Below are 25155 nucleotides of genomic sequence, written 5' to 3'. Positions count from 1 at the left end.
ATTTACTCTTTCTACTTCCATGGTTAAATGGGGAAGAACATGGAACGAAACAGCGCAAAAAAAGTTACAAATTGAAGTCCAAACTGTTAAATTTATAGGCGATAACGGTCCTCTGAAACTTCGATTAACCCCTTCTAGGGTTCGACCAGTGAAAAGAAAAAAAAAAAAAGAGGAGAAAGAGCAAAGAGAAGAGAGCGAGAGACAGAATCAAGAGCGAGATACGAGAACAAGAAGAACAATCGGACATACCTAATGGGTGAAACTCGCCTTGCGCTCTCCTTGTCGGCCTTCTCCTCCAAAGTCCAAAAGGAGAGCGATAGATGAGGCTAATCCGCATTGCGGAGGGAAAGAGATGGGTTTTGGAGACTCCTCGTCACCTTCTCCTCCAAAGTCCAAACGAGAACGATAGATGAGACTAATCCGGACATCGCAGAGGAAAGAGATGGGGTTTGGAGACGGCGCATGAAGGGAAAGAGAAGGGAAAGAGTGAAATGTGAATTGCCAGGCTAATCCGGACATAGCAGAGGAAAAGAGATGGGATTTGGAAGGGAAAGAGATAGGGTTTGGGGACAAGCGGATGCAGGGAAAGAGAAGGGAAAGAGCGAAATGTGCATCGGTTTTAGGTTTCAAGGGTTTTGAGTTTTTTTTATTATTTTTTGTTAGTATAAAGAAGAATATAATATTTATAAATATCTATATATCTATATATTGTATATATAAAAGTATATATATATACTTATAAACAATTCAGGATCGGGTCGGGCCGGGCCGGACTCAACCCGAGGTCTAAACCTGAGCCCGACCCGACCCTGCCAGGGTCAAGCTATTTCTAAACCCTAACCCGCCCTTCGGGTTGAAAAATCAGGGTCGGGTCTGGGCCGGGCTCAGGGCGGATTCGGGCGGGTTCGGGCCGAGCGGGCTTTATTGACACCCCTAATGATTTGTACATTAGATTGTAAATTTTGAAATTGTATGGGGGAGGTACGTGCCAAGATGCCGGTACAAGACTTGGGTTACCGCCAAGATTTCTTCTTCATCTTCTACTCGTTCGAACATCAAAGCAATACTCCAAAATGTAAACAAGGCTGTCACTTCGGATTCTGGACCTGCCATCGGATTCGGGTCGAAAAAGCCAAGCTATAACACTGGGCCTTAACTTTTTACTCACTCTTCATACGGGAAATTATCAGCCTGTACATCAATTTCCTCAATTCCCTCTAATAGAGGGAGGTGGACCCCACTCGGGCAGTGTGTTCGGATAGGGGGTGGGGTGGTCATTTTCATCCCCAACAAGATGGAATTGAGGAAATTGAGGGACAGGTAAATTGAGGAGATATGGATCCCCCTTCATACAACAAAAACTGATATATCAACAATAATAAAAAAACTGCAAAAAGAGGATGCGAGAGGGAGAGGGAGAGGGAGAGGGAGAGAGAGAGAGAGAGAGAGAGAGAGTTATATAAAAGGAGGGTTTTTGTTGCAAAGACGAGGGCTTGGATGAGATATGTTTTTGGAACAGGAACATCTTTCGCCGAACTGCAGTTGAAGAAGAAGACGAGAAGGGTTCTGTTCGATCTGAGTCTCTGAGGGGTTGTTTGGGTTTTTGGGATTTTTGGGGGTTAGATAAGATACTATGAGTAGCGGCGGAGGTAGCAGTAATGGGAAGGGCAATAATGGGGTACCGTCGATCCCGGCGACGTCGAGGAAGATGGTTCAGAGTTTGAAGGAGATTGTCAACTATCCTGAACATGAGATCTACGCCATGCTTAAAGAATGTAACATGGACCCTAACGAAGCCGTTCAGAGGCTACTTTCTCAAGGTCTATGTAAAACCCTTTTCATCCATTCTTTCGCTCGTTATATATTCTTATTTTTTTTTTTTTACCATTCTTAAGACTTATGTTTTTCTCTCTGATATTGGTGCACGAAAAATGTGTTCTTTCTGTTATTTCTTCCTTGCATCTCTACTGCAGATTATCTTTTCTGTTCTCCTAACCTTCAAAGATTGGATTTTTATTTTCCTTTACTGGTAACTTGGTCTGTTAGTCTTGCATCCTGTTGGATGCTCTACTGGGTAGCCTTCGGTAGGCTTGATTTATGTACCGGGCTGCAGTTAATTAGTTGTAAAACAAACTTGTTATGCCCTCATTAATCCCCATACATGAAGTACGTACGGTTTACTTTACCACCAGGGAATTTTTTTTTAATATTTGCTTACATTATTTGAAGTCTGTGCCCTAGTTTTCCTCTTTCTCCATTTTTTTTTTATAACTTTATAGTCACCATCGATAATGCAAATTGAGCTGGCTAGCATGCAAATTATTATTTATTTTTATTAAGGTAAAGTGATGATGACAGTGATGGCGATGACGGGTAATCTACATAGAAATATATCTGTATGTTAAGTTCATTGATTATTTAGTGAGACTAATACTTCTCACAACCCTGGTTTTCTACAGAAATCTTTCGTACATAAGTTTCTCAGTTTTAGGTTGCTACAGTTTTTGCTTCACACCCCCCTTAGTTCTTTGGCTGCTGAAACCTGCTATGTGTAGTGTTTGTATATCTTTAACGATTTGTCTTGTTTGCCATAAGCTTTGATGATACCCCATTGAATTATAACACAGGTAGGAGATAGGTTTGGTAATGAAACAAAGATAGAAAATACTTTGGCGTATTACTGAGCGGAAGTCTTTCAGGAGATTTTCTAGAACATGTCTTTCTTCTCATAATTCCACAAATGGATGAAAAGGGGACTTGAGTCTAACCACATGGTTACAGTAAAATTTTTAAGCATCAAGAAGATGGCTCGTCCAATCAGTGTCTTATGTTATGTTATTTCTTAATTTTGAAAATGGCTAGTAGAGTGACTGCCATATTTTGTTTTAATTTTATTACTTTCTACAAATGATTTGGATTTCTTTTAGAATGCTATTAACTATATTATTTGGTTCAATCCAAAGGAGTTAATGCCTTAAAGTTTGTATCCTTCTATTTACTTGTGCATCCTTGCTTCAGTTACACATCAATTTGTGTACTTCTCTTTCATGGGCCTTAATTATCCTTTTTAATTTAATGGTATTTTTGTTAAATAAATTTATGTATTACTTATGCATATATTCCTGGACGGTGTCTGAAAGTGGTCCTTGGTTGTAGTAGAGAAAGGTTTGGGGTGGTTATGCTGGTATGCTTTTCCTTTATTATTTTTTGCAGGCCTTGCGATGAAGCATGTGCTTTTATTGTCTTGTTGATCTGTTGGTATCTTTTATTGTCATGTGGATCCTGGATTTAATATTTAAATTTTTGTAGAAAGAAAGAGAGTGGGGCTTATAGGACATTCAGTACTTGGGCTGACCTTGCTGGAGTTTACTCGTCTTCTTTTTCGTTTTCTTTCCTCGTGTTCCTGGATTTTCTGTTATATGAATCTTTTCTTATCTGTCCAAAAAAAAAAAAAAAAAAATCTTTTCATATAGTGACATTGTATTTGAACTGCTTTCTCCATGTCAAGTTCTTTCACTTCATCTTGATCTGCCTAGTGTCAATAAATTATCCCCCTAGGACTTCAGTTTTGGAGCAGGATAAGTGAGGCTTCAACACTGCCAATGCTTCCGAGTTATTTTAGCTTGTTTCTAATTTATTGGTTGTCCACTGTGTAGATACTTTTCATGAGGTGAAGAGCAGACGAGAAAAGAAAAAAGAGGTGCGTGCATATGAAAAAACTGGATCTCGATAGTTTTACCAGATGTTCCTGTAGCTTGTTATTATTTTCTTTTAACCCTTATCTTCTTAATTCCAAGTGCCAAGTCCTCGGAGGAATCTGGCATTCTCACATTAAACTTGTCATTGTTTTATATTCATTAAGAAATTATTATTTTTATTTTTCTGGTTATTCAAGAACTTCTGCCGTATTATTATATTTTGGGTGAATTTTGTTGCTTTATGATTGTTGTGCTCCTTTCCCTCCATCTCTGTGTCTCTCTCTTTCAAATGAGAGAGTTATTTCCGATAGAGTTGGAATGCAGACAATACTAATCGTGGTTAAGATTTCTCCTAAGCATTCTTATAATATTTCCTCTTCTTTCATTAGAACAAAGATACTACAGAGTCGAGGTCTCGAGGTGCCAACAGTGCTTCAAATCGTGGAAGTAGAAATGTTCCAGACCGTAATGTTGGACGTGGATGCTCCTCACAGTTCAGTTCTAGTGGTATGCATTTGTTATAAAGCAACCTAGGACAGATTTCTGTTTTATACTACAGTAGGGACTAATATCTGATCTTGGTTGTACACATTCTTACTTCACCAACCCTCTGCTTGCTCCTTGTGTCAGAATATGGGGTTTTGCATGGTAAGCCTGTGTACAAGAAAGAAAATGGGGCTAGTGCTATCTCGAGTTCTATGTCCTCTGCACCTGGTATTGGAGGAAATAATATCGCTCGACGGCCTATACCTGTCAGGTCAGTCCTGTTACAACTTCAAACAATAGATCTCTTATGTGCTTTTGGAAAATGATTTAGAGTAAAATGCAGTTCAGCTTTTCTGTGCCTTTGTAATCTTGTGTGTATTTTTAGAATGCTATCTTCCCTCTCTTCCCCCTCCCCTTCCTTGCAGCTTGCACTATGAATCGATAAACTATATATCATAGTTATCAAGCCATCGCCTAGGCGTCCAGGCGACCAGGTGGGTGCCTTTGCCACCATGGCTGTGTCGACTTGATTTTTTGACCCTCTAAAATGCCATGATTGCCTTTCCGTCTTGATTTTATATATATATATATATATATATCAAGGCCAAGGAGAGAGGTAGGGAAATCCATTCACTTCACTGGGACCAATGAGCATGGATCTTGATCCACTGTTTGGGAGCAATTACTTCTTTGTCCCGGCTTCTATATAGTTGGGAGTGTAATCTGTCAAATTGGAAACCTTATTTCTTCCTCTCCCAGAAAAATGTTATGGATGCCTATTGAGCAGACTGACATGAATTATGAGATGCAGGATATTTAATATTTCATTTAATGAAATAGAATAAAGAAAAAAAATGTGAAGTCGTAGAGAGCATGTGGAATTGCATTCTTTGACTAATTTTATAATGATGGTACACTCATACAAATGTTGTGTATAAAACAATTAAATAAAATATTTTAGTTTTTAAAAATATGGAGTTAACTTCATACAGTGTAAGCAAATAAATGAAAGAATTATCTGATGGGAATGATCAATATTTATGCTTCCACAAATTCGTGTTCATAAGGGGATGCTCCATCATCATTATGTGGTTCAGTACTAGGAACTGCAGGTCTTTCTGCATGCACAGGCAAACCTTTGCATGATTCAGCTTTGCTTTTCAGTTTTCATTTGGAATTATTTTAAACCTGGTGGTTCCCATGCTTTATATACATATTCCATGTCTTTGGCTCTTAATAACTATTTGACTAGGGCTCATGTGTGCTCAATGATCATTAACCTATGTTGCAAATCGTACTTGGTATTATTTTCTCCATATTCTACAAAGAGGGCAGTCTTCGTTTGTCCTGAGGGGCTTGTTACCAGGTTTGCCACTTTGAAAAGTAGTTTTCATTTGATTTTGATAATTGTGGTCACAATGAGCAAAGTTGTGATTTCTTTATTAGTTCTTTAGAATTAATTTGTAGAATAATAGGTCAATTACTAAATGACTGTAAATTCACTTAGTATAATAAGGCATCAATTGACTGCTTGCTAAAATCAAGTTGGCTATTCTGTTGATGAATCATGGCTGCCAATGCTGCCAAACTGTGTGATGCAACCTAGGGTTTCAAAACCCTGATTTAGGTTGGTCTGGGCCCACCAAAGTGAATAAAAACTCAAATAGCGGGAAACTAGGAATAGTGGCAACTCTGTAAGGAACAAGTTAGGACCCTTGTGTGGATATACTGTGGCATAAAAGTAATTAAATTTAAAGAGGGACAAATCTGGGATTTTGGAAAAGATTGGGTTAAAACAGAAACAAATTCAGAAAGCAAGGGCTTTTGTGAAAATTAGAAAGAAACTGTCCCTTGTTGGAAATAAAGAGAGCTTCTTCAACCTCCTGACTAAAATATGAACAAGTGGTAAACAAGCCTGGTTGCAGTTGAGAAATCTCTCCCAATTTGGTTCCAATCAAGCTTGGGATTTTAGGAGAAGATACCCAACTCTTAGACCTCTTAGGCATGGTCAACAACCGAGCCAAAGACCATGTGATTAAATAAGATTATTTTCTGCGAACTGATTCTTGCAGAAGAACATGGACCATATTTGAGTTTTGATTTGAACTCACAAACAGATAGTCTTTCTGTCTAAGATTTGACAGTCTTGAGTCTCCTAAGGGTGTATGAATACAAGGGAGATTGATTCTTTACTCTGGGGAAGGAAGGTTCAGGGACGAGGGAGATTGATTCCAAACTTTGGGGGCACTGTAAGTACTGCCTAGAACAGGATATCAAAATGACAAGAAGAAAAAGAAAAACAAGGAGAATAGAGGAAGAACTGAAGGAAATAGAAGAGAACAAGGGAGAAAATTATGAAAAGGAACTGGTGGGGGGGTGTTAGGTAGGCTGAACCCTAGGCTCAGAATGTACACCCTTTACAGGATCTAAAGAAAACCCTAAAACAGAAATTAGGCCAACGATAAGGTCAGAACCAACCTTATCTGGAGGTCAGATTTTGTTCAATGAATCAAAGACTGTTGGAATAGATAATGTAACGCCCCAAAACCCCACCCTAAGAGTATGGGTCATCACGATGACCAAGATCTAATATGGGTTTAAGATCGTGAACAATGAAATACCACTGATGCAGGGCCATCGGCAGTCCCTGCCAAGCCCAGACCAGGCCTAGCCAAGTGCCCCACGATGTACCAGCTTGGGCCTAGGCCCAGGTCTTGGCCTTCTTGGCTCCCTGACAAAGCCTGCAGCCTGGGAGAACCAGACCAAGTCTAGACCTAGCGTGGTTTTGCCAGGCCTAGCCTGCATGGGATATTTTTGTAAGAGCCAATGTGGGCCCAACTTTATTTAGTCCTTGTCTTTGTAAATTCCTAGGCAGCATTAAGTATTCTAGTTAGGTGTCTTTTCATGTTCCTTGGCAGTTTTAATTTTTTTTTTTTAATTATTCTTGTTTGTAGTTCCTATGTCTTGGGAACATTTTTCTATTTCTTGGTTATAGTTTCTAGGTCTAGGTTTTATTTTCTAGGTGTGGGAATTCTAACATTCTCTTTATGTCAAATGCATTTGTCTAAGAAGATGCGTAGTCTCCTCTTCCCCTATAAATACCAAATCGTGGAGGCTGTTTCAGCAGCCAGAATTTTAACAGATAAAAAAGACATCTTTCTTTGAAAGACTATATCCTGTGGCAATCATATCCAAGGTGGATCTCCTTGGTGGGGCTCTAGTGGACTCTAGCAGCCAAAACTATCTACCTCCATCAATTATCATCATCATCAACCACCATCATCCATCTCCATCTTCATCATCAAACTAAAAGGTCTTCATTTAGTGGCTTATAACTTGCCGATTCTCAATCAGTTCATCAATCCTTCTTATTTTTGCATCATTTTGGTATCAGAGCTATGTTTGGTCAGGAGAATAACCCTCAATCAATGGAAGAAATTTCTGCTACGATGAAGCAAGTTCTTGAATCCATGCAAACCATGTCAACTCGACTACTAGCCATAGAACAACGGCAACTCCAGCAGCAGCTGAGCTTGAATCGGTGAGCCATTTGGAAACTAGAATTGTTTGCTTGGTGCAAAACCAAGGCATACTACTCAACGTGATGCCATTATCTTTTGCACCACCGCAGCAGGACACTACTAGTCCTCTGTACCAACCGAACAAACAACTGAACAAGAGTCATCTGAAGGCGAGCATGTCAAGACAATGTTTGAGGAAATCAGCCAAACTTATGAGGCTGTAGTTCAACAAGTCATACCTGAATCTGCCCTGGTGATTGCTCTTCCCCTTGGGTTGCTTGTCAATGATGTCCTACACCTTCCACAGGCTGAACCCGAGAGTGGCAACATAGTTCCAATGAAAGTATGTGACACTCGTGGAAGCACGACGTGGAACGAGTTGATTTTTCTTTGTACCAAGTGCAACCAGGGAGCAAGCACATTTACTACATGTGCCAGAATTCGGTTGACACTCTGTGGGAAGTTTGGATTTGTGAAAAATGCAAGCCCCGATTTAATGAGAACCACATGCTAGTCCTTGAGCTACTGAAACTCGTTGACGAGTTTCATTTAAGAAGGTGTGAGTTGATGGAGGGCCATCGACAGCCCAGGCCCAGCCAAGCACCCCACGATGTACCAACTTAGGCCTAGGCCCCCTGACTAAGACTGCAGCCCAGGAGAACCAGACCAAGCCCAGACCTTGCGTGGTTTGGTCAGGCCTAGCTTGCATGAGATATTTTTTGTAAGGGCCAATGTGGGCCCAACTTTATTTAGTTCTCTTTTTAAATTCCTAGGCAGCATTAAGTATTTTAGTTAGTTGTCTTTTTATGTTCCTAGGCAATTTTAATATTTTCTTTAATTATTCTTGTTTGTTTTGTTTGTTGTTCCTATGTGTTGGGAACATTTTTCTATTTCTCGGTTTTAGTTTCTAGGTCTGGGTTTTATTTTGTATGCATTGGTTTTGTTTTCTAGGTGTGGGATTTCCATCTAGCTTGGGAATTCCAACAGTCTCTTTATGTCAAATGCATCTCAAGAGGATGTTTAGTTTCCTCTTCCCCTATAAACACCAAATCGTGGAGGCTGTTTCAGAAGCCAGAATTTTAATTAAAAAAAAAAAATCTTCCTCTGAAAGACTTTTATTTGGTGGATCTTAGGTGGGCTTTGGATTCAACAATCATATTCAAGGTGGATCTCCTTGATGGAGTGAACTCTAGCAGTCAAAACTATCTACCTCCATCAATTACCATCATCCATCTCCATCTTCATCATCAAACTGAAAGGTCCTCATTTAGTGGCTTATAACTTGCCGATTCTCAACCAGTTCATTGATCCTTCTTATTCTACATCGGCCACAAAACCTCAATAACATTGTATATCATCACATCTTAATACTATCAGAATAATTACAGCGGAAGTCTCAAATCAATTAAACCTTAATATCAAATTAACCAACTACTGTAATAGTGCTGGTGGCACCACAACTAAGGACAAATCCAAGTCTACTTAATGACATTTACAAACCATAAATCCTGAAACTGTTCTAAAAATAATGTAATCGAATCCAACATCTAAAATCAATTACTATCTTCTCAATACTGAAAGAAGTCAAAAGTTGCTAATACCGAAGTCTATTAAGCATCATCCTCCTCAAACCAAACATCCTGTCCAACATCAACAACATCATACTGAACATTCACTATGCACTTATTGTAGTGGCACAACTCCTTCTCAACAACATCATCTGAAAAGTACCAAGGGGTAAGCTTGGGAAAGCTTAGCGAATTAGGGGAAGCACTATCTACATAATATCGATAAAACACATGTTTTTCAAAGTAAAAAAAGTATTTCAAATCATGCATTTGAAACATCAAAAGTCTATGTAACACAATCAATATTCCATAGTTAATTTTTTCAGTTATAAAGGTCTCAAGGTGGCACTGCTATCTCATATAATATATCAAATATCAAATCAAGCACTGGGAAGGAACTCAGGCTCTTGGCTCATATAATCGGATATTGTATTCCTATGGCGGGGAAAGCACATTTCTTAACATATGCTCTTGCCTCACCTGTCCGGTTCAATAACCCACAAAAATGGAAATGCAAGCGTCAAGCTCTTGGCTCTCGGAACTAGAACAAAGTCCTTAACGTCACGCTCACGCCTCACTCCTTTGCTTATCATTCCATCCGAACAACACAACCCCCTGTTGGAAGGGTCGCAGTCCAACAATGATAGTCCATCCATAACTCATAAAGCCATAGTTCTCATCATACTTACAAACAACATGTTTCCAAACCAAATCATGCTTTCAAATAATCATATACTTTAATGACAGTAAATCAAATCATAAAACAAATTCATATGTGCACTCTCAATTTAAAACATCTTTAAAACGTTTTACATGCCTTCAAACATGAAAACATAAAACAGTGAATCATGTTGATTTATAAAAAATAATGCATAAGGGAATCATTTAGTCTCACTTACTTTGATGTTGCTCCAAATATCGGTTCCTTAAACGTTTAAGATACAACGACTCTCAAATACCTATGTACATATGTATGTATCCACTATTAGCACATTACCTAGTATATTCCTATATAAACCAATATGCTTCCCCCCCTCTAAAAGACCACCTATATTCTTCCGACAAAATTCTGCCAGAATCTACGTGGCGGATAGAATCGGTATAGAAATACTTCTTCTGGCATTAAAAAGGTTCTAAATTTGTAATACAATTATATCCATTGGTTAACAATACCACAATTTTTAAGTCGTCAGTGAAATATAATCCATAAGTTTAGTACATAGATTCTATGCACTAAAACCATTAAATATGAAAGAAATAACTCCTAAATCAAACATACCTCAAAATTTATTGCACTTAAACTACACACATAAAAGTAATATCCCTTCAAAATTCAGACTCAGAATCAACTCCTAGGTCGCGTATCCAATCCCCTCAAGTACAATGTCCAGAATCAGTCTATATAAGATGATATCAGAATCCATAGTTCTCAATTCTAAAATATTTCAAAATTTTTATGGCATGATATAAACTAAAAAAGTATCATACCCTCAAAATTTCACGTTAAAATTCTCTGTGTAACTCGGGTTATGATTTTTTCAAAATCGGGTTCCAGATTGTGATCCCGGTACATCAGTCCGAATTTTAGTATTTTATTACCCTATCAAATGAAGTCAAAACAATCCTAAATTTGGTAGAGGAATTCCTCTACATGTCATCCACATTCTGTAAAAATTTTGCATCAAAATCTATGTCTATTGGCATTTGGGAGATCCAATCAATCCCCATGATCCAACGGAATTTTTCCACACGACAGAAAACCTCAAACCCCTAACATTACTCCCTTGTACAATCAATTATGCTAATGGCATGCATACTGTAATCTGTCTTAAAAATAGGGTGAAAATACATACCTCACTTATATTGTTTGATAGGGGATCTTCTTTTTCTTCTCTTTCTTGTCTGCGGGTTTTCTCTTCCTCTTTTTTTTTTAAAATTTTTTTTTTTTATGCTAGGTAGATCCCTGATGGAAGCTATTTTCTTACTTAGGAGGCTCATGAAAAGATATAAAGAGGGGAAGAAGGACCTCCATATGATCGTTGTTGATCTAGAAAACACCTACGATAGAGTTCCTATAGAGTTAATATGCCATATACTTGAAAATAGAAGGGTTTCAAGTAAATATGTGGATGTAATTAAAGATATGTATAATGGTGTGGTGACTAGCGTTAGAACTATGAGGGGGGGGTTAATGTAGTGAATAGATTGAATTCCCAATTACAATTGGGTTACATCAAGGATCAGCCTTAAGCCCTTGTTAGTTTGTGCTTATCATGGATGATTTAACCACATACATGCAAGATGAAGTTCCTTGGTGTCACCAACCACTTCCCATAACCAGGGTAGTGTGACTAGGATGCACAGCATGCACCCAAACACATCCAAGATCACGGAAGTAGTAGATAGCCCTCACAATCCCTAACCCAACACCTCTTATATCAAGTAGCGGAAGTAGAATATATAAGAGTAAATCAGAGTGTGGAAGCTAATCATGATATTATATACATGATCGTTAGTGTTTTATCCAAATTAACATCCAAAATTCCTCACGCAGACATAAAAGTAATATATCAAAGTTATTACATCCAAGGTAAGAGCCAAAGGTAAGTTGGGGCCAAGCCCACCAAATAAATCACAAGACATATATCAAAAGAAAGGTAAAGAGTTCATGAGGATCCCATCCTTGATCACATCACTGTGCCCCATAGGCACAATCATCGCATCCACAATCGGCGCCGTGTCGGACTCGGGAACCCTCATCTCCATAATCCACTACATCAACAGTACCGTTAGTGCCCTATGACATAGCATAATCAACATCTAAAAAGAATGTGCACACGTGGTATGAGCTTTACTAAGCCCAGTAAGAGAATTAGACCACACAAGCAAACGCAACAAATTCATGAATGATAGCACATGATGCATGAATCCATTTCATTCAATATCCACTTAGCAATAAATACTAAGTCATGGGTATAATGCTACTGCAACACCTTAGGCAACATCCTTGGTCTGAGAATGGCGGAACCCAACGATGAAAACCCCGAGTTGCGGGTGGGAGCCTGTAGTACCGAACTCCTGAAGAGATTCTCTGCAAACCCCCAAGTCAAACCCCCAAAGTCAAACCCCATACTAGCGTTCGGTTCCGAAGATAAGGTCGGAACCCGAACTCGGTCCACTTCTGGAAGAAATCATCATCGTACAACGGACGTGGTACTTCGGGAAATCTCATCTAGCTTACCATGTAGGGCTGTCCAACACATAAACCTTTGTTGGAAAGGGTTGTAGCATAGGGTTGTTTCAGTCTAACCATCATGCTTCTAATATGAAATGAGTTGTATACATTCACATATGCATAGGGGCCGAGATCATGGTATCGGAATTACTCATCGGCCACCACATCCTCCCGTTTCCCCTACCATAGACATACACATGCAAGAAGGTGCATGTGAATGCATATGCCCATAGGCCGAGATCATAGTACCGGAATCACTCATTGGCCACACCATCCTCCCTTCTCCTATGGCATACACAACCTCATACAAGTACAACGAATATGGTACCGAAGGTACGGTTGGTTTGCCACAAGCCCGTGTCCAGCCTAATGCAAGATGCAAATCTAATATCCATATGGCAATCTCGGGCCCGACATTACCCTCGGCTCCCGGATCCCATCCACATGCATGAATGCCCTACTATCAATGATACCATCAAGCAATATGCAAACAACCAATAAAATCTTTCTATATGCCTTGAACATAATTTAACAATAAAGTACAACAATGATATGCAATGATAAATGATGCTTATTCAATCAAAATTCCTCAACATGCATGATGAGGCATTTTACCAAACACTATGCAAACATGTAACATTCATAACTAAAATGACATAAACATTCCATAAATTAAGTCAATATCTAATCCACTTACAAACTCCTTAACTTTGGTGATTTAATTCTGCACTTCACTTCCTAATGGTACCTGTAAGGCCTCACTGGAATTTGAATCAAATCCTAGATAGAATTGAAGAATCATTTAATTAACAACAACCCAATCAAATAATTCAAGGATCATGCCCTAAGAAGTCCTAAAATCGATCATGGGTTTGGTCCCCAATGTGTGGAGGTTATCAAGGGTACAAAGGGCATCACATAGGTGCAGTTGAGCACCCTAAATGGAGGATGCGGCTGATGGCCATCTGCCTCCCAGAGCAGAGTACCCTCAGCTTTGTTGTAGTTTCAGCTTAGTTTGGTTGCAGGCCATCCAACACTTCAAGGAAGCTTCTAAGGATTATTTTTACACCTCCAATTGATCTACATACCTGAAAGAAAAGAAGAATTGGTAGTTTAGGGTTTTTTTGTGAATTGAGGGATTTTATTATTTTTTTATATTTTTTTTTTTTTTTGTTAGAGGGAGAAGAGAAGAAAAATTTTTTTTTTTTTTTTTTTGGTTTTGGTTTTAGAGGGTTGATGTGGGGGGAGGGGGGAGTGGGGGGGGGTGGTATTTTTAATATTTTTAGAGGGTGGGGGTTTGAAAAAAAAAAAAAAAAAAAAAAAAAAAAATTAAATTATTTTATTGGTTTTTAAGAGAAAAGAAAAAAAGGGGGGGGGGGGGGGGGGGGGGATAGGTGTGTGTGGGGGGGTGGGGGGGGGGGGAAGGGAAAAAAAAGTAGGTTTTTTTTTTTTTTTTTTTGTTGGTATTTTTAAAAATTTATTGGTGTTTTTTTTTTTTTTTTTTTTTTTTTTTTTTTTTTTTTTATAATTCGAGAACTAAACCAATTGATGGGCAAGGGTTTCGATGATGGTCTCAAGGCTTAGAAACCCAAATGATTAGAGAATCACAATTGATTTATAGATGAGGCATACCTAGAGCTAGAGGAAGTAGAGAAGAGTATAAATCTCCGATGAGATTACCAAATAGATCCAGTATGGAAGAGTTCAAGGTTTTCCAATCAAATCCCCAACTAAAAACCCCAAATCAAAAGCTAAAAATGGAAGAATAGGATAGAGTAGGTAGATTCTAGCAAAACTTGAGGATTTAGGTCAAGAGGGGATGGTCCAGCTGAGTTCCCAAGCTCTTCCTCCCTTCTTCTCCCTTCTTCTCCAATGAATTTGGCAAAGTGGCTGAGCAAAAAGGGGTTTTAGAAGCTCATTTCCTTAAATAGGCAGCTTAAACTAAGGCCTGTTTGGATGGTTTATGGAAAACCCACTTTAAAATCACATTTTCCCGTCATGTTGACCATGCAAACCCCTCACCATGGTCCCACAAAGTAAGAGAGGGTTTATAAGGGTCCCACAGTCCTTAGGGTAGGCATAGGCTAGGTTGCATCAAGTCTAGGTGGGTTCCACACCAAGAGAATGCTGTTTAAAGCAATTTTGGGCCTTAGAGGCAGGTTGGCGGCAGATGGAGTGATCTGCCGCCTACCATGTGGCAGATACAGCTGCAAGGAACTCAAAGGGGTCCCAAGGGCTGCCAATGAACCCAGACTTCAGCCCAGTGAGGGTTTGGGTTCCAACCAAGGCTGTCGCCCTTCCCAAAACATGAAATGGACTGCCAAAATAGGTCTAGGACTTCTCCTAATGATTGAACCAATGGCTTGAGTCATATACCAATGGTTAAGGGTAGGTCCAAGTAGGGGGTGGGTGTTACACTTGGTGTATGTTTTTTGCTGATGATATTGTTTAGGTTGATGAGACAAAAGCAAGGATTAACATCAAGTGATTATTTTAGGTATCTAGACTTAATCATAAATAAAGATGGTGATATAAAAGATGATGGTGCTCAAAAAATTAAAATTGGATGGATGAAGTGGAGAGGTGCATCCGGAGTGCTATGTGTTCGCGTATACCTTGAAAGCTTAAAGAAAAATTTTATAGGACTGTCATACGACCGACTATGATGTATGATGCAAAATGTTGGGCACGTAAGAAGCGTCATATAGATAAACTACGTGAAACAGAGATGAGGATGCTGAGATGGATGTGTGGTGAAACTAGGAGGGATAAAGTAAGGAACAACCATATTAGAGCTGAGTTGGGAGTAGCCTCGATACATGATAAGCTACGAGAAAGTTGTTTAAGATGGCATGGCCATGTTCAATGGAGACCTTGGGATGATCCAGTATGGACTAGTGATTGATTCAAATGGAAGGCACTAAAAGAGCCAGGGTAGGCCTAAAATAACCATAGGAGAAGTGGTGAGGAAAGACATGTATAGCATACGCCTCTTATCATTTACGACTTTGAATAGAGCTGATTGAAGAGCAAGGATCCATGTAGTGATGCAGGTTCATCATAGATATTGGCTTATTTCTTTAGAAATAGGCCTAGGGTTGGGTTATATACATGTTGGGCCTTTGTTCCCAAGGGTTTTCTATGTATTAGGCCATTTTAATGAGCCTAAACTAGGGGTACATAGGTTGCATACGGGATTAGCCCAATACTTAGTTTATTTTTATGTTTTCTAATTGAACCGGTTCAAATTGGTTGCAACCAACTGGTTCAATTTAAGTGATCATGTGACTTGGTTAAGTGGTCATGTGATGTAAGTTGGGCTGGATTAGGACTCTATAAGTCCAGCTATGTTTTGAGTCTATTTTCTTTAGTATTTTAGTTTCCTAGTCAATTTAAATTACATAATAGGTTAGGGATAGGATTAGGCCATTCCTTTTTAGTGTCTAAGTCTATTTTTGAGTCTTCTATATAAGTTTGTAAGGGAGGCCAGCATTGTACACGAATTTGATTAATGAAAAGCTTTTTGTTTGCTGCCATAGCTGCTGCCCTGCTCTGTTGAGTGTGCATCCTTGTGGTTCTATCAAGGTGGAAAGGGACTGGTGGAATCGGTTGACTCCTTACGCCGTGACGGCTAGGAGGATCTTCTTCAATTCGAAGGTGGTTATATCTTTCACATCTGTTCAAGCTGCTGCCAGTGGAATCTCCAGTAAGTTTGACACCCAATTTCTTCTTCTAACCCTCTAATCCTTGCCCTCAATTGATCCCCTTTATTTTTGTTTGAATCCCATAAACCCTAACTCCATTAAAGCCCAAAACCTGCAACTAAATTCTGTCCAGAATTGCAGAATTTCAAAACTCATCCAAACCCTAACCTTTTTATACCATATTGACCCCCTAGACCTGCCCATTAATACCCTATAAACCCCATTCCCAAATTCCCATCCTAAACCCTAATTTTGCCCTAAAACAGCCCCTAATCAGCCCCAAACAGCAGGCTTGTCCAGACCTTGCTTTTATCTGGCTCCTAGTAGGATTATCTCCTATTCTAGGACTACATTATGTAGCTTACCCCATTTAGTTAGGATAAGACTATGCTGTTGTAAATAAATGAATAACTATCCCTATGGAACTGAGATCCAGGTTTGGACATGGTTCTTGGTCTGGGCTTCCAAATTTTCATGCCGGTCTATCCAAGAATATATTACTACATTATTGCGAGGTGGATGGAAGTGTGGGTTGGATTGTATGAATTTGAGTCTGCTAATTGTTTTTTTTTTTTTAAGTAAACTGTGATGAAGCTAATCTATTGGCAAGGCAATGTTGTAAGTGCATAACTACTGCTGTTCTGCATGAGGACTTGCTGTTTTCTCTTTCATTGTTGATGAAGTTTCTTTTACACACTTGCACATACACACAAGGGAAAAACAATGCATAATTCTTTCACATTTGGAACTCCATCTTTGCTTGGCTGTTGGTGCTTGAGTTGGAATATTGATTCTGGAAACCCACCAATAAACTCATTCTGTTCTTCATTGTGTTAGGTGACACCTTTATATTGTTCTCAGCTTTTATTTCCCATTTGAACATACCAAATCATATCAGCAAAGGTTTTAGCTCAATAATTTATGTAATCATGCATCTCTCCAAGGTAAGTTGTTAGTGCATATAAGATGCACCTAGTTGGGCAATTCTTCAGCTTTGTCCTTGTGGACAGTCATCAATGTCATGTATCACTAGTGCACAATGCATTCTTAGTTCTTTTTTGACAAGTAATGATGCAATTTTACGTTGAAGTTGCATATTTTCTTACATATTCTATTGATATCTTTTGCAGCGATTCTATTATTGCTGAAAGCAAACCTCATGCTGTGAATACAACTGATGGCATATTTTCATCCTCCCAACCTTCACCAGGATTTCAACCCGCTTGGGTAGGGGTACCAGGTCAAATTTCAATGGCTGACGTTGTTAGGATGGGTAGGCCTAAGGCTTCGTGCGCACCCATTGTGTCTAATGAGGCATTATTCCCACCACCTAGTGCTCTCCTAACAAATGCATCACAGAACACACTCAAGCATCCAATTGTATGTGGATCTTTGTCAGCTGAATCACACCATAATTTATATTCGTCTTTAGACATTGTTACCAAGGTTCCGGATGCAGACCATGAGCCAGGTATTGCTACAAGCCAGCATACTTCTCATGATGAATGGCCCTTGGTTGAGCAGTCCCAGGCTGCCAGTAGGTCCTCTGTCCTCGAACCGTCTGCTGCCTCTGAGGTTTATGCTGATACACATGTTGATAGAAATAATCACCATTTAACATCCCTATCAGATGAGGTCCGAGTGTCAGAGGAAGATGTTACTGTTGAAAATCTTGGCACGGATTTTGCTGGATCTGCTTCTGGAACTAATAGGCATACACAGGATGATAATTCTGGAGGCACATCTCGTTTTGACAATACATCCTTTCAGAACATGAGTTCCTTGCATCCTCATAGGCATGCTTTTGAGGCTCAGGAAGGTAATTGACTGGATTCTGAATCTTACAGTAGGATTGGTTGCTGTTATTCTTTTCTTCTTCATCCTCTTCTGTAAATTTTCTCCTTAAAGATCTTGAGCATGCATGTCAAGTCTTAGTTTTCTTTCTATTGATTTTATAACAGTTATATTTAAAATTAGTACAAAATCTTTCTGAACATTTGCTGACAGTTTGTGAAGTTCTGATGTGAGCATGAAGCTGGTGAAGATTTACATTGCTGTTTTCCAAATGTGTATTCAAAGTTTTATCAATTTAATTAAATTGTAGAAGACAGAAAATTCTGGCAATGGTTTGGTTGGAATAGTTTCTGTGAGGCAGAGATGAATGATGGAGAATCAACTGCTAGTATAGAAGCTGATTTGTATATAGGAAAGGAGATCCACATGTTGACTTTCTTGGTTGAGGAATTGATGAACTTTGGAGAGGTAGAAGTGATTCCAGGACCATGGACTTCTAGTAGTACACTGAAGGATGTGGATCAGGGGAAAATCGGATTAGGGGAGTTGAAAAGTAGAGTCAGTATTTAGGGAACTTGAGAAAGAGTTCAATAACAAGTTAAAGCTAGTACAGTTCAGATTGTTGGTTTTTTGATAGTTCTGGCCATATTTCTGATTTGTGAAGGCCTTGCCTAGGCCATGCATAGGCACAAGGCAATGGGATGCCTTGGCCCATAGGTGTCAAGGTGCCCCTAACAGACTGAGGGGAAGAAAGGGAAAGCAGGGGAGAGAAAAGGGGAAGAAAACATACCCAGAATTGGCAAACATACTTGGAACTGGCATAAAAGATAGGCAGTTATGGACTCACCTTGGGCGCCCTGGCTTCACCTAGGCCTCAAGGCTGTTGGCTGTCAACCTCGCGTTGCCTTGGCACTATGACAACATTATTATGGCAAAATACTTTAATGTATACTCTGTGATGGGTTTTTAGATTTTAGACTCTTAATTCAATTCTGAGTTCACGATAGTGTAGTTGGGCAATAAAGAGGGTAAATGGATGTCCGTTGTCCTTGTAAATATTTATTCACTTCTCTTTGGAAGGATTTTTAAGTTGGGAAAAAGATAAACTGTTAGAGCCCTTTGTTGAATCAGTTTGATTTGGGGACAAGGATTAATCATCAGTACTCTTCTTACTTTTGGAGGAAGACTGCTTTAGAAGAGATGAAACCTATAGGTAAGGATGTGGGAAGTGGAAAAGTAGAACAAATAATAGTGAACACATAGTTGTCGAGGCGACAAGGTGACCCAAGACGGTGGAGGGGTGCCTAAGCTTTTCTGGCAATATTTAGTATGTTACAATATAATAACTTATATCATAAAAAATCAACAATAAGTCGCATCAAGTCATAAAAAATCAACATTAAGCCACATCTAGTCATCAAAAATCATCTTAGAACTAGAGGACAACAGAACTAAGCAGCAAGCTATTGAAAGCTTGAAACTATCAAAACATTCATTTGGTTTATACTGTTCCCTGGTAATGATCATTGTCCTGGTCAATGAACAAAAACTCGCGAAATCTCAGTCGAGATTTTGAATATTTCGAGTATCTCGATCTGACCGAAACGAAACCGAAACGAAATGCATGTTCAAAATGAAAAAATGCAATATCTCGACCAAAATTTCGATCATTTCGCAAGATTTCAAGACTTTGTAATATCTTGCCGAAATATCGGCAAGATGTTACAAACCCACCTTATAAAAAGACTAAGTCTCGTGACTCTCGGTCGAAATTTCAACCGAGAGCTCACAAGGCTGCTATATTTTGTTTTTTTGCTCCTATATCTTCCTCCTTCACTTCTCTTTGTTGATTTTTGAACTGACCTTCGAATCTTCGCTGCATCTACGCTGGAAGCACTTGGAGAACACATGATTGAACCTTCTTAGCACATTTGTGAAGCCTTTCCACTATTTCAGATAAAACCATTTTCTTCAAAAATATTTTTTTGAAAAAAAATATGATCAATACATGTTTCATATCTCCTATAGTCGGAGAAAAATGCACTTCAGCTCCATCGGACTATGAGTGTGGTCGATCTTGGACTGCGGAGTAATTATTATTAGTAGACATTTGAGTCACTTGATGATTACTTGACTTGTATTGGGAATTTGGGATATTGTTGTTATTGACTTATTGTACTTAATATTATGACTTATGAGTCATTGCATTTATGTTTTCAAGTGAATTTACTTGTTTAAATTGCTTATTAGTTATTATGTCCTCTAGTGCTTAAAGTCTTAAACAATGTGTATGTGTAAATGTGTAATTAACTAAGTTATACATTAGGATTCGATCGTATACTACCAATCAATGGTGCAAATCCAAAAGACCACTTTGGGTGAGTATTTTTGCAATTTGAACATTTACATGTGTTTATATAGCCTAAAATAGAGTTTCCATGAAGTTTTAGGCCTTAACTTGGCCTAAAACCCACCGAAATGACCTACCGAAACAGTGCAGAGAAAATAAAATATTTCGACTGAAATATCCAAAATTTCGGATATTTCGGTTAGACCGAATTACCAAAACGAAACGAGATTTTAAACCTTGGTCCTAGTATACCTAGTCTCACATTTGGTTTACACAGTTCTTATAAAATATGATCTTCTCTATAAGTACTTACTGTTCTCGATTTAGAGCAATGTTCTTGTTCTCTATTAAGTTTGACTGGTCAAATGTTTTTTATTTTTACATGAGACTTTTTTGTATTAGGTAGAGCACAAAACCAAGCTCCAACAAATCCAAGATTGCTTAAATCTGATATATAGTGGAGTTATGTTCCAGTCAAACCTTATTTGGTATGCGTGAATGTTGTTTAAAATCACCCTGAATGGAAATAAAGCTTTAAACATCAAAACAAAAGATTATTTTATTGCTCTTTTGGTTTTTAATGATGTTTTGGTATAATAAGATTTATAGAATTTTTAGATTTGAGAAAACCCCGACATTTGAAAGTTGAAAATTTCACCTACCGTAAAAAATCCAGTTTTTGTTTTTGAATGGGGGGAGGGCTGGGGTTGTATTTTTTAACTATTTTTATTGGATCAAATATGGGGTATTTGTTTATTTATGAATAATATCTTAAGTAAATGAAATAACAAATATACAAACATAAGTGCCAAACCTGGTTCAATACCAGTTAAACCAACGCCTTGCACTAAGGTGACAATCATCTAGACCCAAAAAACCGCATGGACACCAAGGCGGCGCCTTGACAACTATGCCATGTTAAGCACTTGATTATTGCAAATTGGCTGTTAGCATAGTTACCTACAAATTCAAAATTTGGGAATAGTTAGCGAAATGTTGCCCAAATCCTCCCAAATCTTGAAGTTGATGCTCCAAAGTTGACCACCAAGCCTCATTCAAAAGTCAAATGAAGGGTTTTGGAAAAAAGTTGAGTTTTGTAGGAGTTTTGGTGCTCTCGGGAGAAATGGGCAGGCCAAAGTCTCAAAAATTGGTTAAAATCTTGACTATATATATGGTTTTTGTATCGTTTTCCCAAAATGACCGAAATGGATAAAGAGTTTTAATTATTTCGGCGAAACATTTTGTTGAAACATGTTTTTGTTTCAATTTCTATTTCGGCAAAATTTCTGAAATTTCACACCATGAAGCCGGGTGCGCTTAAAAAATGGATGCTACCATCGTTTCATCTCTTATATCTTTGCCTTAGAGGTACGGAGAAGGTGCTATGTATGGCTATGAATTGGATTTTTCTCCCAACTCTTTATTGGTGGTTTTCATAGAATGGGAAGGGTGTCCCTTTGAAGGAAGAATGGTAAAATCATGGAGGAGGATGTTATTTGCAATCTGTTGGAATATTTGGAAGTCAGTATTGTTCGCACGTTCGTTGTGGAGAGATCAGCATTAAAAGCTATGCGGATGGTGTCAAGTTGGTGTTTAGTTCTGCCAAATTTCAGAGTGAATACATTGTGTATATGGGATAAATAGGGATTTTTTTTTTTATTTGTGTAGCATTTTATAGGTTTCTTTAGGGTGACTTTGTTGGTATGTGTAGACACCTAATTTTGTCAACCCCCCCCCCCCCCTGGCGATGACAATACAAGGAGGCTTGGTGCCATTTTGTCTTAGGCTTTCTTTGGTATCATTTGTATTTTTGATTTTTACCTATTTAACAAAAATCATTAATGAAAACCATTTTTTGTCAAAACATAAAAATTGTTTGGTAACCGCTACACAGAATAGATCGTGGACAAAGAAATATGTTTGGCATACTTATAATAGGATTTTTGAAGTGGGTGGATGGAGAGATGCCACCTTTACCCATCTTCCTTATTTCATTTTGGGATTTTGGGTTTAGATTACCCATCCATATGCGATTTAATCCCCTAAGATCCAAATCTGAAAATCTTTTCTTGGAATGACTCTTTCACAGTTTCTTCTTCTTAGTTTTCAAATCAGATGCATCTTGCAAGGTAGAGATTCAACAGCAGATCAAGGTTCAAGCTCTATTTCCTTTCTCTTCAGAAATCCAATCGTGTAGTAGACGATGAAGAAGATGAGGGGGCGGGTGGAGTAATGGAACCATAACCAATAAACTGGAATCCGATCTCTGAAACAAGTAAGACATAAACAACTTGACTTCCGGTAAATGACAGCTATACCATTGAATGCTTCGGAGAGCAATATCCACCAAAGGCCATAGCATAAGCTCGAATGACAGAATTTTCAGTATTCATTCGCTCCATTCCGTAACTTTCTTAATTTATAAACAAACTAAAATCATCCAAGCCTAACATTAGCTAGAAACACACAATTGGAACATTCATTACGGATGGGCAATTGTTCGAAACCTGACCTTTCCAGAGCTGAGGAAACCAGTGATTATGGTGGTAGGAACCCGAGTATTGATGTCCGATTCAGTCGAAATGACTGCGGCAGTATCATACCTAGGACCTCAGACTGTAACCATTCCCCTTGAATAGTATTGATGAAGTGCGTCCCGATTACAAGAATGGAATCGTTGTGCAACAAATGAATGAATCCTTCTGAGACCTTCAGCAATGGAAGAATGTGTAGTTGATGAAGAATCAAATAGACAGGGTCTGTATTGAGGTTTTGGTGTCTTGACTTTGATGGACTGCTGTGTAGAGCCATGCTGTTTTTCTTTGTATTGAAAATCTGATAGGTGTGAGGAACGAGCGACTGTAACCCTATTCTCCATTGATAGTGAAACAGATCTCATCTCGCCGTGGACATAGGCAACCTTGCCGAACCACGTAAATCTTTGTGCGTATTGTGATTGTGTTTGCGATTTCCATTCTTCTCTGCATCGTGTTAGGTTTTATAGGTCTTAGGATCTGATTTAGGGTTTTAGCTGCTGCTTTTGACACCAATAACTTCTTAGCCATGTTCACTGTCGCAGGAAAAAGGTTGTCGATGAAGTTGCAGGGGCGAAACAGGGGATAGTAGGACACAGAGTTTGACGTCTTAAACCCTAGAATGGAGTCTTAACGGTCGTTTTGTCAAAACTAAAAACTGCAAAATTATCCAATAATCTATATGTCATTGCGGCGAAGGCAAAGAATAAGAAGACCAGCGAGGATATAACGTCTGTTAGAAGTAAAGGGTAAAATGGGAAGTCTCATTCTCGAGAATCAACGTCAGCCTTATGGCGTTGGAATTGTCTTCTCTCATTTTGTTTTCTTATTTTACCCCTGTAAAGGTTCCCCTATATTAATGATAATATCTGGCCTCTCTCATCGTTGAGAAAACCAGCTTTCCCTCATCTTCTTCTCTTTTCCTCTCCTCTTTTCTCCTTTCTCTTCTTCTATTTTTTTGTTGTTTACATGGTATCAGAGCAGATCTGATCAAAAGGGCAAGCTTCTCCTTCCATCCCTCTGTCCCTTCCTCACTTCTACACCAAAAGAAGGTGGAATAAACCCCATTCGATTTTAAAGACTCTCTCGGTTCCTCTCTGTCGTAGGGGGTAGTTTACCCTAGTTGTGATGCTTTGATGGTGTTCAACAGATTGCAGCAATGGTTTGGTGATGTTGATTCATCTCTATTTCAGGTTTGATGTTCTTAGTAATGACCTGCTCGAGTGCGATGCACTGTTTGGTGATTTTCCATTGCTGTGAATCTTTCTTTTGGGCTTTTTGGGGTCTATTGTGCTGTTGGATAACACTTGATATAGTTCTCCATGTCTGAATTGGTTTCTTGATCTGTTTTGTACCTTTGTGGTCTTTGTTGAGATATGGATCTGATATTGGAGTGTTCTTTGAGCTGTTGTGCTATCGGATGACTCTTATTGGACTGACTTGCTGTTTAGTGTGATGATGAGTTCTTATTTCATGCTTATCTTGGATTAAGCATTGGTTGGTTGTTCTATTTGCACTTTCGGGTGCCTCTTTGTTTCTTGGTTTGAATTGGCTTAAGAGCCCTTATTGTTTGATTGGTGTTCCTCTTTGGTGGTGATTATGGGAGAGACATCGACGGACACCATGGCTGTGATTGAGGTTGTATCCTCCTCACCTAATTTTCTGACCTCTAAGAAGCTAGAGGGTAGTCAGAATTTTCAGCAATGGCATAGGATTGTGACCTTGGTTCTCATAGGAAGGGGTGAGAAGTATCATTTGACTGGCACGAAACCTACCACCATGACCGTTGAGGTTTGGGAGGATGCTGATGCTTGCATCTTGGGTCAGATGCTCAACTCTATGGACAGCAATATTGTAGATCTTGTGACCCATATTGACACTGTTAAGGATCTATGAGCGTATCTGGCTGTACTATATTCTGGACACAACAACCTCTCCAGGATTTATGAACTCTCTCAAGAGTTTTATCGAGTTGATAGAAAGGGTCGTCCACTGACTCAACACTTTGTTGATTTCAAGAGGATTTATGAGGAGTTGAATGCTTTGCTACCCATTACCTCTGATGTTACTCACATGCAGGAACAGTGTGAGCAATTAGCAGTTATGAGCTTCTTGGGCAGTTTGGGCCCCGACTTTGATTTAGTCTGATCTCAGATCCTTGGGGGTGTTACAGTTCCATCTCTTGCGGACACTTTTTCTCGAGTTCTTCATGTGTCTCATGACACTACTCGAGTCTCTTCTGGTGATAATACTACTCTTATGAGT

At 38.9% G+C, this 25155-nt stretch overlaps 1 protein-coding gene across 2 annotated transcripts in view; it reads left to right on the top strand.

The window, feature by feature from the left end:
• The first annotated feature begins 1416 nt into the window (after positions 1–1416).
• The window catches only part of LOC122640044, a 45103-nt gene continuing 21364 nt past the window's right edge, over positions 1417–25155 (top strand). Inside the window, exons 1-6 of one of the 2 annotated variants that reach the window (XM_043833144.1) lie at positions 1417–1820; positions 3657–3700; positions 4088–4205; positions 4329–4455; positions 17343–17749; positions 17843–18031. In XM_043833144.1, the coding sequence (XP_043689079.1) occupies positions 1634–1820; positions 3657–3700; positions 4088–4205; positions 4329–4455; positions 17343–17749; positions 17843–18031 (1072 nt within the window). In that variant the 5' untranslated portion in view covers positions 1417–1633. Of the gene's footprint in view, positions 1821–3656; positions 3701–4087; positions 4206–4328; positions 4456–17342; positions 18032–25155 lie in introns of both variants that reach the window. The other variant, XM_043833143.1, reaches the window with a different exon arrangement.

Source organism: Telopea speciosissima, chromosome 9, assembly GCF_018873765.1.
Source record: "Telopea speciosissima isolate NSW1024214 ecotype Mountain lineage chromosome 9, Tspe_v1, whole genome shotgun sequence".
Classification (NCBI taxonomy): domain Eukaryota; kingdom Viridiplantae; phylum Streptophyta; class Magnoliopsida; order Proteales; family Proteaceae; genus Telopea; species Telopea speciosissima.
Note: the sequence above shows the minus strand (reverse complement) of the source record. Positions and strands in the feature narration are given on the sequence as shown.